At 30.2% G+C, this 13,831-nt stretch overlaps 1 protein-coding gene across 4 annotated transcripts in view; it reads right to left on the reverse strand.

Moving 5' to 3' along the window:
• The window catches only part of LOC124356810 (embryonic polarity protein dorsal), a 68,099-nt gene extending 57,189 nt beyond the window's left edge, over nt 1-10,910 (reverse strand). For 2 of the 4 annotated variants that reach the window (XM_046808028.1, XM_046808023.1), the window contains exons 1-2: nt 10,775-10,910; nt 8,994-9,219 (exon numbers count right to left, since the gene is read on the reverse strand). In XM_046808028.1, coding sequence (XP_046663984.1) covers nt 8,994-9,210 — 217 coding nt within the window. In that variant the 5' untranslated portion in view covers nt 9,211-9,219; nt 10,775-10,910. Of the gene's footprint in view, nt 1-8,993; nt 9,220-10,774 lie in introns of those variants that run through there. The other 2 variants (XM_046808032.1, XM_046808027.1) reach the window with 2 other exon arrangements.
• Nucleotides 10,911-13,831: the final 2,921 nt, after the last annotated feature.

Here is a 13,831-nt window from a genome sequence, read left to right on the forward strand (position 1 = left end):
TCTTCAAAATTGAAGCACCAAGTTTTTAATAGAACAATTAAAAACAGGAAAATTGTTACAATATTTTTGTACTTTCCTTTTCCTTGTTAAACAGCAAGACCAGAATATTCTTTTAGGTGAAATAGAACCGTGCAGTGAGGTTAAAAATATGAGCTATTAAATAACTGTGAAGAAGCATGGGGTAGTGTAATTGCTTGTATAACTACTATTATAGTTGAAAAACAAATTAAGTTACAATAATATTACTTAACACGCTTAAGTTAAATTCGTTTAGGTCTCTTTTACATTCATGCGACTAGTAACTGTTTCAGACCTAAGAAATTTATTTAAGTGAGTAATTTATTTCCGCTCTGTACATTTTTTATTCCCTATAATTTGAATGTCAACTGAAACTATTTTGCCAATCGTATACCAAAGTAAGAAACAGGAGGAAAATCCATCGCAAGTAGATTATTTTTGTCTTAATTAACGTAACAGCCATTCTAGATTAAACAACAAGACCAAGATCCATATCTCGAGAGTGTGAAGTGCCAATGGCGATAACGAGAACGCTTGGAAAATCCGAATACTGTAAACATCACAGATAACCAGGAATTCCGGATGTGGATATCGTAGTCTACTACATGCTAGTATCATCGCCTCCATTCATACTTTCCCACTTGTGCAGTGACGCGGGGGAAGCCCAGGCCGCCGGCACAAGTAGCTGAGAGCGAGAGTCGAGGGCAGGCAGCGGCAGCGGTAGAAGTGAGGTGAGTCAGTCAGGCCACGGTCAGGCCGGGTCGATGTAGCGGTGAGTCACACTCCAGCGTCGTGTCGTGACTCAACGCCGCGGCGCCCACACCACACCGCACCGCGACGCCATCCAGGCCCGGCTCTCTGCCGCCTACTGCCGCGCCGCGCCGTCCACCTCTTGTTTCCGAGAACTGATATCCTCGGGGTCGCCTTACGTAATGGTTTATAAGACAGAAACTAACCTATGTTGACCAATAACATTTCTTTAAATGTAATTTGGCACCAGAGATTTTTGAAGGAAAAGTAAATAGTGTCAGTTAAATCAAACTCTAGTTAATTAAACCTACTCTGATGGCTTAAATTTCCACTGTACCCAGTTGAATCCCTCACTATTGTTCAATATAAAACCTAACAACTCATATTCCTTACCACTGTTACAATATTAGGCTGTAATAAATGTGATCATAATAATAATTAAGAACGGTTCATATACCATTAAACAAGTTGGGATCAAAATTCTTAGTAAGGTTGTAATAAGATGTATAAAGTTTTTTTTTAATATTCTGAACACTTTAAGATAGAAACATATTTTAATTTAATAAGCAATAAAGATAAATCTAAAGTAAAAAGTACAAGATAACACTTTGACAGTATGAAAATTAATAATTAGACACACATAGAAATCCCCTTAAAAATCATCATGCACATGATAAATAAGTAGACAAATACTGCTCAGTCCAAAAGTCTATAGGTCATTCTACTAAATGTTAGATTTCAAAATATCCTAGGACAAAATAGTTTATTTCACTTGAATTTTAAATGACAGAATTTACAAAATACACCTCTAGCTATTGTATAATTATTAATGCCAACTATGCTACATCATTTTGTTAGAATTCTAATAGTGTTTTAGAAATCAAACCAAATTAATTGTTTTAAAAGCTATCGTACAATTTTTTAACAACTTTAAAATTTGACCGCTGAGTTGAATCAAATTTAAGTATTACCCGTAAAGGTCTATTAAAACTGTCTTGACCATTACAACTGAAGAAGCCCAAGCATGCATAAGTATAAATATATATACACTCTAAATCTAAGTATCATAAAAAACTACTTGATGGTTTTACCAAATGCAACTTTCATATCCTTAAAAAACTTAATATTTTCATTTTAACAAAATTTGTTTTAAAATACAGTTATACCAAATAATGTGATTTGTTGTACACATAACCTCCACAACCACATTAAAAACAAGAAGAAAACAAGTCTGTGCTCTAAAACCTTTTGCTCTACACTGATATACAATGTATTTATGAAGTATTTAATCTATAAAATTTGAAACTGCAATAACATAACAAATTATTGTTTAGTATGTGTCCATAAAATAGAAATGTTTTACAATTCTAAGTTCAGGGGTACAAACTGTTGTTCTAGAAAACAAATTTCATGTTGCAGAAGTAATATGCCACAGTAACTCCAACCTAGATAATAAAATTAAAGACTTTCCTCATTAACTTTTTAACGGCTTAACCATTTAGTTGAGAATAAAACTATTGAAAATTATGTTACATTACCCTGCTCATATTTAAAATACCAAATCCAAAATGTCAGATTGGTAGCCACCAAAATTTAAAACTAGCTCAACTAAAAGTACGGTAGCTTTTATTTTTATGAAAACATATTAAAAATTAACTGGATAATGTTAAATAATTTCTCACACTCGTCATTTATTCTGCACTGTATGGATACATTCTACATATTAATATAAATAATACTGGATATGTTCTTTTATATGAACAAAATCGTGATCGAAATTCAGTTGCATATCTGTGGTATTTTCCTCCAGTCAGCACATTGCTCAAAATTAGAAATATGTTCAATTTAGTGGACTATGTAATAAAAAGTTTACAAAAAACTACTAGGAACAAAAAATTTTAGTGGCATACTTGTTTTTTTTAGGGTGGAAGTGAATCTGAGTCTTGAATTTGATGATGTCTTCAATGCTAGAATCAATTAATTAGCTTTCAAAACTTCTAATAACCTCGACCTTTTAATAAAAAATAAAAGTAATTCAACAAACCAAAATCAAAATTAAAAATTAAACTATAGTGGAGTATACAAATTAAAATGCAACGATTGCCAAAACTACTATATTGGCAAACCGGCTGATCCTTCAAAATTATATTTCATGAACATATAAAACCACTGAAGACACAACAAATTCAAGATATGTTGACCATTTAAGTAACACCAGCCATACATACACAGTAAAAATCGAAAACAATCACGGAATTGTACACACATGCAAAAAAGTCACATATTGTCAATTTTAGAACAAAAGTGCCAAAATTAATCCTAATGTATTATTAAATTACAAAGATAAAACAATGAAATATTTGATAGACTTTCAAACTATATAAATTTATCACATATAAAAATTAAATACATAATTTAACCACCAAGGGAGATAAAACATGTATCAATTTGGTTTCAATTATTTATTTACTTCATTTATCTACCTTAACCTCAAGTACCTGAAGATGGATTCTTTGAATGTAAAATGTGTATTGTATAAATAAAAAACTGGAAAAGTTTTGAGAGGTTTATTCTTGTTACTTATAGTAAATACTTTTCAAGGCTACAGTTCTAATATTTTTATAATTGTTGAGGTTACAAAACCTTTATTCACTGTACATAGACAGTTGGCATAAATCAGTATAAAAGAAACATTATCAAATCATCAATGTGACATGTTGCATTGATTGATGTCTTAAACAGATTTAAGTTGGAAGAACTGTATCGGTTTACACAAGTATAGTAAGAAGAACCAAAACTTGAATCAAGAAACTAAATGGTTACTATTGCAATGTAAATGGGTGGGAACAATCAAAGCTAAAAGATATTTGTACACTCATGGAATCTATATTATCAGGAAAGAAAATGTGGTTTGATGATGTAATATTGAAGAGGAAGCAAATAATACCAGGAAGTGAATCTGAGTCTTGAATTTGATGATGTCTTCAATGCTAGAATCAATTAATTAGCTTTCAAAACTTCTAATAACCTCGACCTTTTAATAAAAAATAAAAGTAATTCAACAAACCAAAATCAAAATTAAAAATTAAACTATAGTGGAGTATACAAATTAAAATGCAACGATTGCCAAAACTACTATATTGGCAAACCGGCTGATCCTTCAAAATTATATTTCATGAACATATAAAAACCACTGAAGACACAACAAATTCAAGATATGTTGACCATTTAAGTAACACCAGCCATACATACACAGTAAAAATCGAAAACAATCACGGAATTGTACACACATGCAAAAAAGTCACATATTGTCAATTTTAGAACAAAAGTGCCAAAATTAATCCTAATGTATTATTAAATTACAAAGATAAAACAATGAAATATTTGATAGACTTTCAAACTATATAAATTTATCACATATAAAAATTAAATACATAATTTAACCACCAAGGGAGATAAAACATGTATCAATTTGGTTTCAATTATTTATTTACTTCATTTATCTACCTTAACCTCAAGTACCTGAAGATGGATTCTTTGAATGTAAAATGTGTATTGTATAAATAAAAAACTGGAAAAGTTTTGAGAGGTTTATTCTTGTTACTTATAGTAAATACTTTTCAAGGCTACAGTTCTAATATTTTTATAATTGTTGAGGTTACAAAACCTTTATTCACTGTACATAGACAGTTGGCATAAATCAGTATAAAAGAAACATTATCAAATCATCAATGTGACATGTTGCATTGATTGATGTCTTAAACAGATTTAAGTTGGAAGAACTGTATCGGTTTACACAAGTATAGTAAGAAGAACCAAAACTTGAATCAAGAAACTAAATGGTTACTATTGCAATGTAAATGGGTGGGAACAATCAAAGCTAAAAGATATTTGTACACTCATGGAATCTATATTATCAGGAAAGAAAATGTGGTTTGATGATGTAATATTGAAGAGGAAGCAAATAATACCAGTATTGAGGAGGAAATGGAGACAAATGCTCTGATAAAACAGCATTCAAAAGGACTGAAGTGTGTTCAGAAACTGCCTGTTCCACTAATACACAAATAGAATCGTCTACAATGAAACACAACATACCTAACAGATTTTATTCTTTAAATAAAATCCATTATAAATTAGGTATTTTTGTTAATACAGATATTTTAACATAAAGTGGGCATTTCTTAGAACAGAAGAATATTTTTTATAAGCTCTTGTAAGCAATAAAATTAGAAGTATTTATTTCAGAAATCCACTACTCACATAGTGGTGATAGTTAAATTTAAACAAAGCAACAGTGCAAGATTGTGTGATAAGTACTAGAAGTAATTAGTGTTTTATATTCTGTAACATTTTCCTGTAGAACAGTGTTTTTGAGTATAGTTCTTGTATAATTTACACGATTAAGTATTTTACTAGGAAACTAACATTTATTTATTGCATTATTGTTAAAAAAGTTACTTTTAACCCCTGATATTTATTATAGTAATTAGTATTGTTATAATTCATTGGTGTTATTCTTGATAGAACTTTAAATTATTTTGTTTGTTCTACCTTCAAATACTAGTATTTAATGTAGACTGTTGTCTTACAAAAATAACTAATTTACATTTTAAAAAGCTGACAATAATATGTCATAAGTAGTACCTTAATATTTTATTACTTTATTGTACAGTCACGTCTTGATAATTTGAACCCAATGTGATAGGGTAAAAATGTAATATATTGAGTAATTTACAATACCATTTTTCGATTTATCGAGGATCGTCTTAGACAATTCGCGATATACAGAGGTCATATTGAATGAAGATTCTGAATCTAAACATAATGAGTATTTCTTTCCTAATACTATTATAGCTGTAAACGTTCTAATTTTATTATTCATTATTAATACTAATTTTAAGTTTAATTACCTCATAAAAATTGGTCATTTATGAATTTTTAATTGGTACATATTTATTAAGTTTTCACTCATCTTGGGAGGGATGGGATACTGATGTCCTAAGGTACAATTCAACCAAGATCACAGATTTTAGCCCAGCCGACATTGCTGTCAAGTCCAGGGCACAATTATGTAAATTCCACTTTTGACGGAAGTTCTTAGTGGAGGTTTCACTCTTTTTGTCCATAGGTAGTATCTTAGTATCTTTACAAGCTTTCTCCACACTCCTAATGAAATAGATCTTAGTATTAATTTTTCTAAATCGCCTAGCCCTCACAATAGCTAAACCGTCTGCTTCCTATTGATCACAGAGGGCAGCTGTTTCTCTCTGATAAACCTCATCTCGTCTCCTAAGATTACTTGGATCTGTCAATGTGCACTGAAATTTATTCGCAAAGAACTGTAATAGCTCAGGAGGCCATTCACACAAAAATGCCTTCAGCAGAATCTATCCTTGGATACACACAACTCCTAACACAACCCAGTCATACTGTATAGCCAAGTTCTGAGTGTAAAACTATTTCTTTCTTATTTTTAATTTAGTAAGGCTCTCATCTTGCTCACCTCAATTCCACTCTTTAACTCCAGTCCAGTCCTTCCCGTGCTACAGACACAGTGCACAAATCTATCTTTTATCATGACCTGGTCCTGAAAACGGCATAGATCCATTTGGAATAACGATTTGCCTCTAGTACAGCAAGTGTTTTGAGAAGATGACAAAATGTAACTTCTAATCACCAGACACTGCCTTGTCAATGTGTCTGTATTCAATCCAAATCCAAAGCTGTTTTCACTTCTGTACAAAATACTAGAGCCTATGGATCCCCTTCAATGCTGCTGTGACTTCTGCTTCGAGGCATACAACAGTAGTTTTATTAATTTCATAGACTGTTAGTGGCTGTGAAAACTTTGCGACTCTCAATTTGACAGATAACAATAAAACAGCTGGTAAACTATGAAAAGACAAATCAGAAGAATTGGCACAATTATTAGCAAATTAAATGCCCAAACTCAATATGAATCAAAGTATTCTCTTAAGTCATTAAGTTCTATTACAACTAGTGGATGTAGTCAATAAATCACTCGGAAATGGACACTTTTCCTCACCATTAAAAGTAACTAGTTTTCCCTCAATTCAAAAATAGTAGTTCCGGAAACCAGTAATTACTTGCTTATCTCCCTCCTATCTATATTCTCTAAGCTAATTCAAACAGTTGTTCTAACAAGAATTTTAAACCACTGTACAAAATACATCATACTAAAATATGTCCAACATGGAAAAGGCAAATCTACCAATACCGCAATAGTAAAAATGATAAAACACTGACTGATGATCTTGAAAATAAAAAACTTACAATGGAAATTTCCCCATGTTTTACAAAAACCTTATCAGTAAAAAACTAGACAATTTGGGTATTGCTGGCACAGCAAAAAAATGGCAAAAAGAGAATTTTGATCAAGTCCCACATTAATCAAATGTTTAATTTAGTGATGTGTCTAAACATCACTATAGACAGTAACCAAATTTGGACATCACATAAGACTGCATAAAACTTAGCAGCAGTATCTTTGCAATGAGATGAATAAAAATGACTAGAGATGACCAAAGCCTGCCATGCAATATTTGAATTGCACGTCATATATGGAATTATGTTCTGATGGAACCTCTGAAACTGAGCCCTTAGGTTTTAGAGCTCTGGCACACTCCAAACACTCAATAGCTATGTGGAAACCTTTAAAACTTAAAATTTTGACTGTTGTAGAGCTCTATTTTATGGAAGTGGTAATGCTTGAAACAAGGGTGTTCCAAGGCAAAATGATATTCATTGATACGATCTTAAAAATACCTGTCTACACCTCATTTGACTGTCTTTGAGAAGAAACTATCATACATTGGCAGGAAACTGCACAACCAAATTTCCATCAAGTTTTGAACCAAGAAAGGAATTGAAAGTCATAGCATATATTCGACAAATTGCTCAACAGTCCCTTATAATCTATAGAAGAATTTACAATGCAAATTCAGAACCTGTGTACCTTGAATTCTGTAGATTGCTGAAAATTGTCCTTTAAGAATACGTTAATACAATTATTGTTTACCTTCTCATGAGTGTTGGTAAATGAAATTGATTTTGTCTTGCTTAAAATGTTTCAATCCTCTTACTTTGAAATCAATTTGGTTATTGTAGTAGCAAGATTTGATGGGCAGGTCTATACATTTTCTCAACCGGCACTTCTTATGTTTTCCGGTTTGAGTTTATGGTGTCTTTTAAAAGTTCTCACAGGTACCAAATCCTTTTCCACAAATATTATATACTGCCTGTTCAAAGATCTCTAACTCCTGGACTGTATTTTCTTACATTATCTTGAAAACCTGGATTCTAGCTGAGTATCATGAAAGTCCCATTTTTCCTAAATAAATGCTGTATCTTCAAAGGAAGTTTTCACAGGATTCTCGCAGGTTTTAGTTCATCAGCTCCAGAATGAAGAAGGGGCACACGAAGGGACATATGGCGTAGTTCCTGTCCACTGCACTGGCATGACACAACTGAGGCTGCTTCATCGCTACCTCCATTTACTAAATTCTTGGCAGACTTGTGACGGTTACACCAATTGAATCTGATTGAGCTCAATATTAAACAGGAGATTCCAACTTGAAAATTTATCATCACATTCGATATACAAAGATTTCCTCCCAAAAATTTCAATACATAAGTTAGGCTGCTCGCTCTGCAGATGTATTAGATTTATTGATTGTTTTATGTCAGAGGTTCTATATACAGAGGTGAGACAAACATATATAACAATCTACAGAAAATTAAGAGAAATAAATTTATCAAGGAGTTCAATTTATTGAGGTTAGATTTTTCAAACTGTGACTGTACTATGATTTATTTTGATGTTTTCCTGTATACTTATCGTTTTTATCAGAGAGAAATTTACTAATTAATTTAAACTCATTAAGAAATAAATACTTCATGACAATGTATGTAAATTAAATAAAATTGTAACAGTTTTAATTATTGTTACTGTATCCTAAACTTTTAATAAAAAACAAAATTAAAGTTTTATGGATTTAAAAAAAATAATTATGTTTTAATAATTGTGTTGTGTTTTTTTTTTTTTCAGAATAGAACTGGAAAAAGTGTTTTAAAATCTTAACTGATCAAGAAATTAGATGTGGCTTAAAATTATATTTCTTAAATGTACGCAACAAAAATGTTTGGCAAAACCCTGTAACTAATGCGTGGTTAAAATTGACTAAAGAAAGGAGAATTCTTACCTTTAACACAATTTGACCAGTGTCCACACGAAACATAATGTTGATTGTGAACTTCTCTAAGCATCTTATTGCCATGTCTTGATGTGAACATTCTTCTGGAACAGTTGTGTTCACTCATATTGGTTTCTGTTGGCTTTGTTTTAAAAACACGTTTTCTGAAATTAGAGTTTACGAAGTACTGATCATTCTGAAGTAACGAATCTGAGGAACCATGCATTGCCAAAATCTGAAAGAGATATTTTTTTAATAATAGGAGGACTACTTTGTAATGCTAATACTAAATTATGTTTTTTACAGAATCATTATAAATCTAATTTGTATATAACTTTCACCAGATAAATTTTGTTTGATCCATCTGTTTTAGTGGCAACATCCAACTGGTAATATATTACATTTCCATCTTAAATGCAGCCTCCCATACTTATAGGTAAATACACATTTTATTTATTATATTCAAGTTGTATAGAAATATTAGATTTGGCATTGCATACAGTTTTAAGTTTTGTTGTATAAAATGGACATGTATGCTGTATAAAAACTGCAATTGCTCTTTTTTGAAAATATATTTATAACTATAATTTTATCTCTGTGTTAGTTTTGTATACTTAATTGTATATGATAGCTATAGACCTGTATAATGAAATGTTTAAGATATTTTTATCTTGCACATATTAACTAAGTTATTTTCAAATATATTTTATCTTAGTGGCTGAATATCCTTTTAGAGCATTTGATTTCTTATGAAAAATCAAAATTGATAAATTTATCTCTTTAAACAAATGCCTAGTGAGTTTCAAAACAAAAGCCTGCAAAATCAGCCATTTTTGTTAATCAGTCAATAAAAATGTTCTTTATTCAATAGTATTACAAGAATACATTGAATGGTCTCCAGTCTTAAAATAACAATAAGCCTTAGTTGTATTTTATTGCCCATTAAATAAAATTATCAGGATGAATAGGCTTTGTAATTAAAAAAATTTTGACATAAAAATTAGTTTATGTATATGGATGGCTAAGTAGTTATACATTTATATAACAGTTGTACATTAATCAGATGTATTTTGTAACAGGTCATAATCATCAACAGAGTTTATTGTATTAGGAAAATGTGGTTGCATGATACATAAATTCATGCATTTTACATTTATTTTTAAGCTCAAAAACAGTTTGCAAGAACAGGAAAATATAATTATAATTATTTTTGAAAAGCAATAGTCATAAAAAATGTATTTAAGCATAAATACAAGAAAAATCAAAGAGGAAAATGTTAGGTTAAGGAGAAATTCCCTATTTGTGTTTCTCTCCACTTCTAATATTTCTAGCTTTGTTACTATTTAAGATTAAATCTACACTCTCTTCACTCAATATACAAGTTAAATCGCCATTTTACATTTAAATGTTTTTAAGATTAAAATGTTACAATAATTATAGCCTAAATGTCTATTACATTAGATTTTGTAATAGACTCCAAGAAAAGCTCTCACTATAGGGATAAAGATTTTTATATTCATAATATTCTTCATTTATATATAAAAAAAGAGATCACACATCAAAATAAACAATTTATTAGTATTTAAAGATAATTTAATTAATTAAATTTTGTTTACTGACTTAAAACATTTTTTGAGAAGTGTTCCAAAATATCTTAATTTAAAATATATATAGCTGGCATGATAAAAATACAAATAAGATTAGCTTGAAAAAATATGTTTCCATGAACAATTCTTTTAGATAAATTACTTCATATAAGATAAATGATCTAATAACAATGAAACATTTACCTTGCAGCAAGTTTTTCTGTTTTGATGTCCAATAGTAAATAAGAAGCACAGAGATGAGTGCTTAGGCCAACTGAGTTGTGAGTGAGATAACCAGACTGTGGCGTGATAAGGAAGTTCCACAAACTTCAGATAACAAGAAAATTCCCACATTAATAGAATTTGGCATACATTTTTTAATTCTAATCCAATTATTGTATTTTAATTTCCTTTCAACCAGTTCTACTTACTGTGTAGAATTTGAGTTTAATATTTAACCAATGAGTGATCATTTATCTTCTAAACTTGTTAAAGTGAGTTTAATTAAATTTTTTAAATACTTCTAAAAATTGCCTTAGGAGGTTATTTTATATTATATGTGGTTCTCTGTTTTATTACAAATATCTAATACTAATTACTCAATAAACTTAAATAGAACTTTTGAAATTTTAAGGAACAGTTTTAATAGAGTACCACTTGTTTTCATAAATAAGAAATTTTATTGTTGTGAGGCCTTTCATGTTTAATGAACACATCATCAGACCCACATTGAACACGAAAGGCCTCACAAAAATAAAATGTCTTATTTATTGGAGTATTTGTTCCTAAATTAAGCTTAAAATGTAATGTTTGAAAAAAGGTGTGTAATGTATTTTGATTCATGTACTATGTATTTCAAGTCATCACAAAATGATGTTGTATGTGTTAGGACAGTTAGATTTCATATGTTAATAATCACATGTTAAAATCTTTTATTAGTGTACTGAGTTTGTTTAAAAATGTATTTATTCTATTTTCTCGTTGCCATGGTTACCCATAAGACCAATATAAATCCAATGGAGTGACATACATCATTATCGAACTTAGTGTTCCCCATATAGAAATGAAACTTCATGCACAGTTTCAAGTCTATAGATCAGTTTGTTTTCAAGATATCGCGTAGACAGCCCGAGATAGAAATGAAATTGTTTTCCGCGAATAGTAGGCTTCACTAAAGATCAGCCAACTAGGCTATGAAATCTCAGATAATCTTTTAAGAGATTTTGTATACATTTTTGCATTCTGATGAAAAGTATTAAGCAATATTCATCTCAAAAGTTCCATTGCGGGGCCCGATAGCATTTTCGCCTTGCATGTCAATGCAATCTCACTACGCAATATATCACTTTTGAGACTAGTAATGAAATTTAATATTCCATGGATGGTTTAATGTAAATATTACATGATAGTTTACAGTTCAATGCTTTATCTTCAACCAAAATAATTTATAAGTAATTTGTACTAACTAAAAATATGAAATGCCATCTCTAGCAAAATTAACACCATGTTTAACCAACTTACATTACAAGATGAAATGTACAATTAATTTTGTCCTAGTGGCATTTAAGTTTTCCTTGACTGCCATCACCATCATTTACAATTGTGCACCTGGTGGTAAAATACCTTATATTGACGTTCAGCAAAGACAATGGCACATCAATACAGTAACTTATACATTGGCAACTGAATTCGACAAAGTTAAGGTTAATGTCTACCCTACAATCTATTTAGAAAGGTCACACTGGCTGAAACATTTTGCCTTACCAAGAAATTAAAATAGAGGAAAACAGTACAGTTGAACTCTGTGCACACAAATTAAAATTCATTGGAACTGATAATTACACATTTTTTATAGGAACAGTAATTTATAAAGGTCTTGCCTTTAATCATGGTTAATTTTAATAATGAATAATCTTTGTAATATTTATGTGAATATTGATGGTATTAAACAATAAATTTTTAGAAATTGTTGTGGTTAAGGGTAGATACTCTGGTGACTATTTTTATTTTACTTCCAAAAGAACAATGATAAACCTTTTAACATTTTACACTCTTCATTTTGGTCTTAGAATTATGAGGTGTGTAATTTTAAAGGCATACTTTATCCACATTCAAACACTTTCTGGTTTTTAAAAATTGATCATACAGAAAAAGATTTTGACTTTTCTTTAACTTTTTTGGTTAAAGGAAAGCTTTGAAGGGATTTGTTACACATTATAGTATGGGAGGTGCATTGGCTCTCAAACAATGCTATTTAAGGACATTCCGCACTTTATTTGTATTGCAAAAAACAGTTTTCTAATAACACGTGTCCACTGTTTTTTCCATACTAAAATTCTATTAGAGCACACCATGTATGTCCTAAAACATCATACACAAGATTTTATGTGAGTCGATCTCCTTGTTTTTTCTGTTATGGTGACAACGATTGCTGTTTTGATTCTGGAAATTCTTAAGCAGCCTTAACTTTATCCCTAGTCTTTATAAGGCATGTGAAGTTGTCACATTGATTATCGTAATGAGTTAATAACACAAGTGTATGACCCAGGCACATTTTTTAGCCACACTGCAAGCCTAAAGCTTTAAAAATTCCAAATTACTCATATGCAAATTCCATGAAGAAATCATTTTGAAAAATTGAGGAATAAAATTTATAACTTACTGTTTTATTGAACACCAATTGGTACTCGTTATTCAACTCAAAATTTTCATGGTTAATAATGGGTAGAAACCCACTTTGTCCTTTTTTATGCATCTTTTCATGCTCATGTAGATCCAGGGTTTGGTACAGTAAACTTGACTCGATTCAGCACCCCCCTCCACAGACAAAGAATTTACAAGTATATTCTTGCTTTATGTCTAGCAAGAAATATGTTTTACATCTGGTTTTTAAATATACTTTAAACATTTTAATCATACCTTGATATTGCATTGAAAACATTTGTTATAAAGTAAATGTTTTGTTAGTGTTAGAATATTCAAGTTTAGTTAAAACATTTTTTTATTTAACAGCTTAGAAGCAGCTTATATTTTACTTAACAATAATTATGAATTCTTGCAACAGGTTATATGACCACATAAAATATTAATTAATGTATTTCAATACCATTCAATAATATGCTATTTGTTATTAAAAATATAACTTTATTTTGCCTTAAATTTTTGGTTTTGTATCTAACTAAAAATTCTGCTGGTATTTGTATACTTCTCAGATTTATTCATTAATTTTGATTTGCTTTCTAAAAGTTTAAATATTACTCC

The sequence above is a fragment of the Homalodisca vitripennis genome, chromosome 3 (assembly GCF_021130785.1).
Source record: "Homalodisca vitripennis isolate AUS2020 chromosome 3, UT_GWSS_2.1, whole genome shotgun sequence".
NCBI classification, from domain to species: domain Eukaryota; kingdom Metazoa; phylum Arthropoda; class Insecta; order Hemiptera; family Cicadellidae; genus Homalodisca; species Homalodisca vitripennis.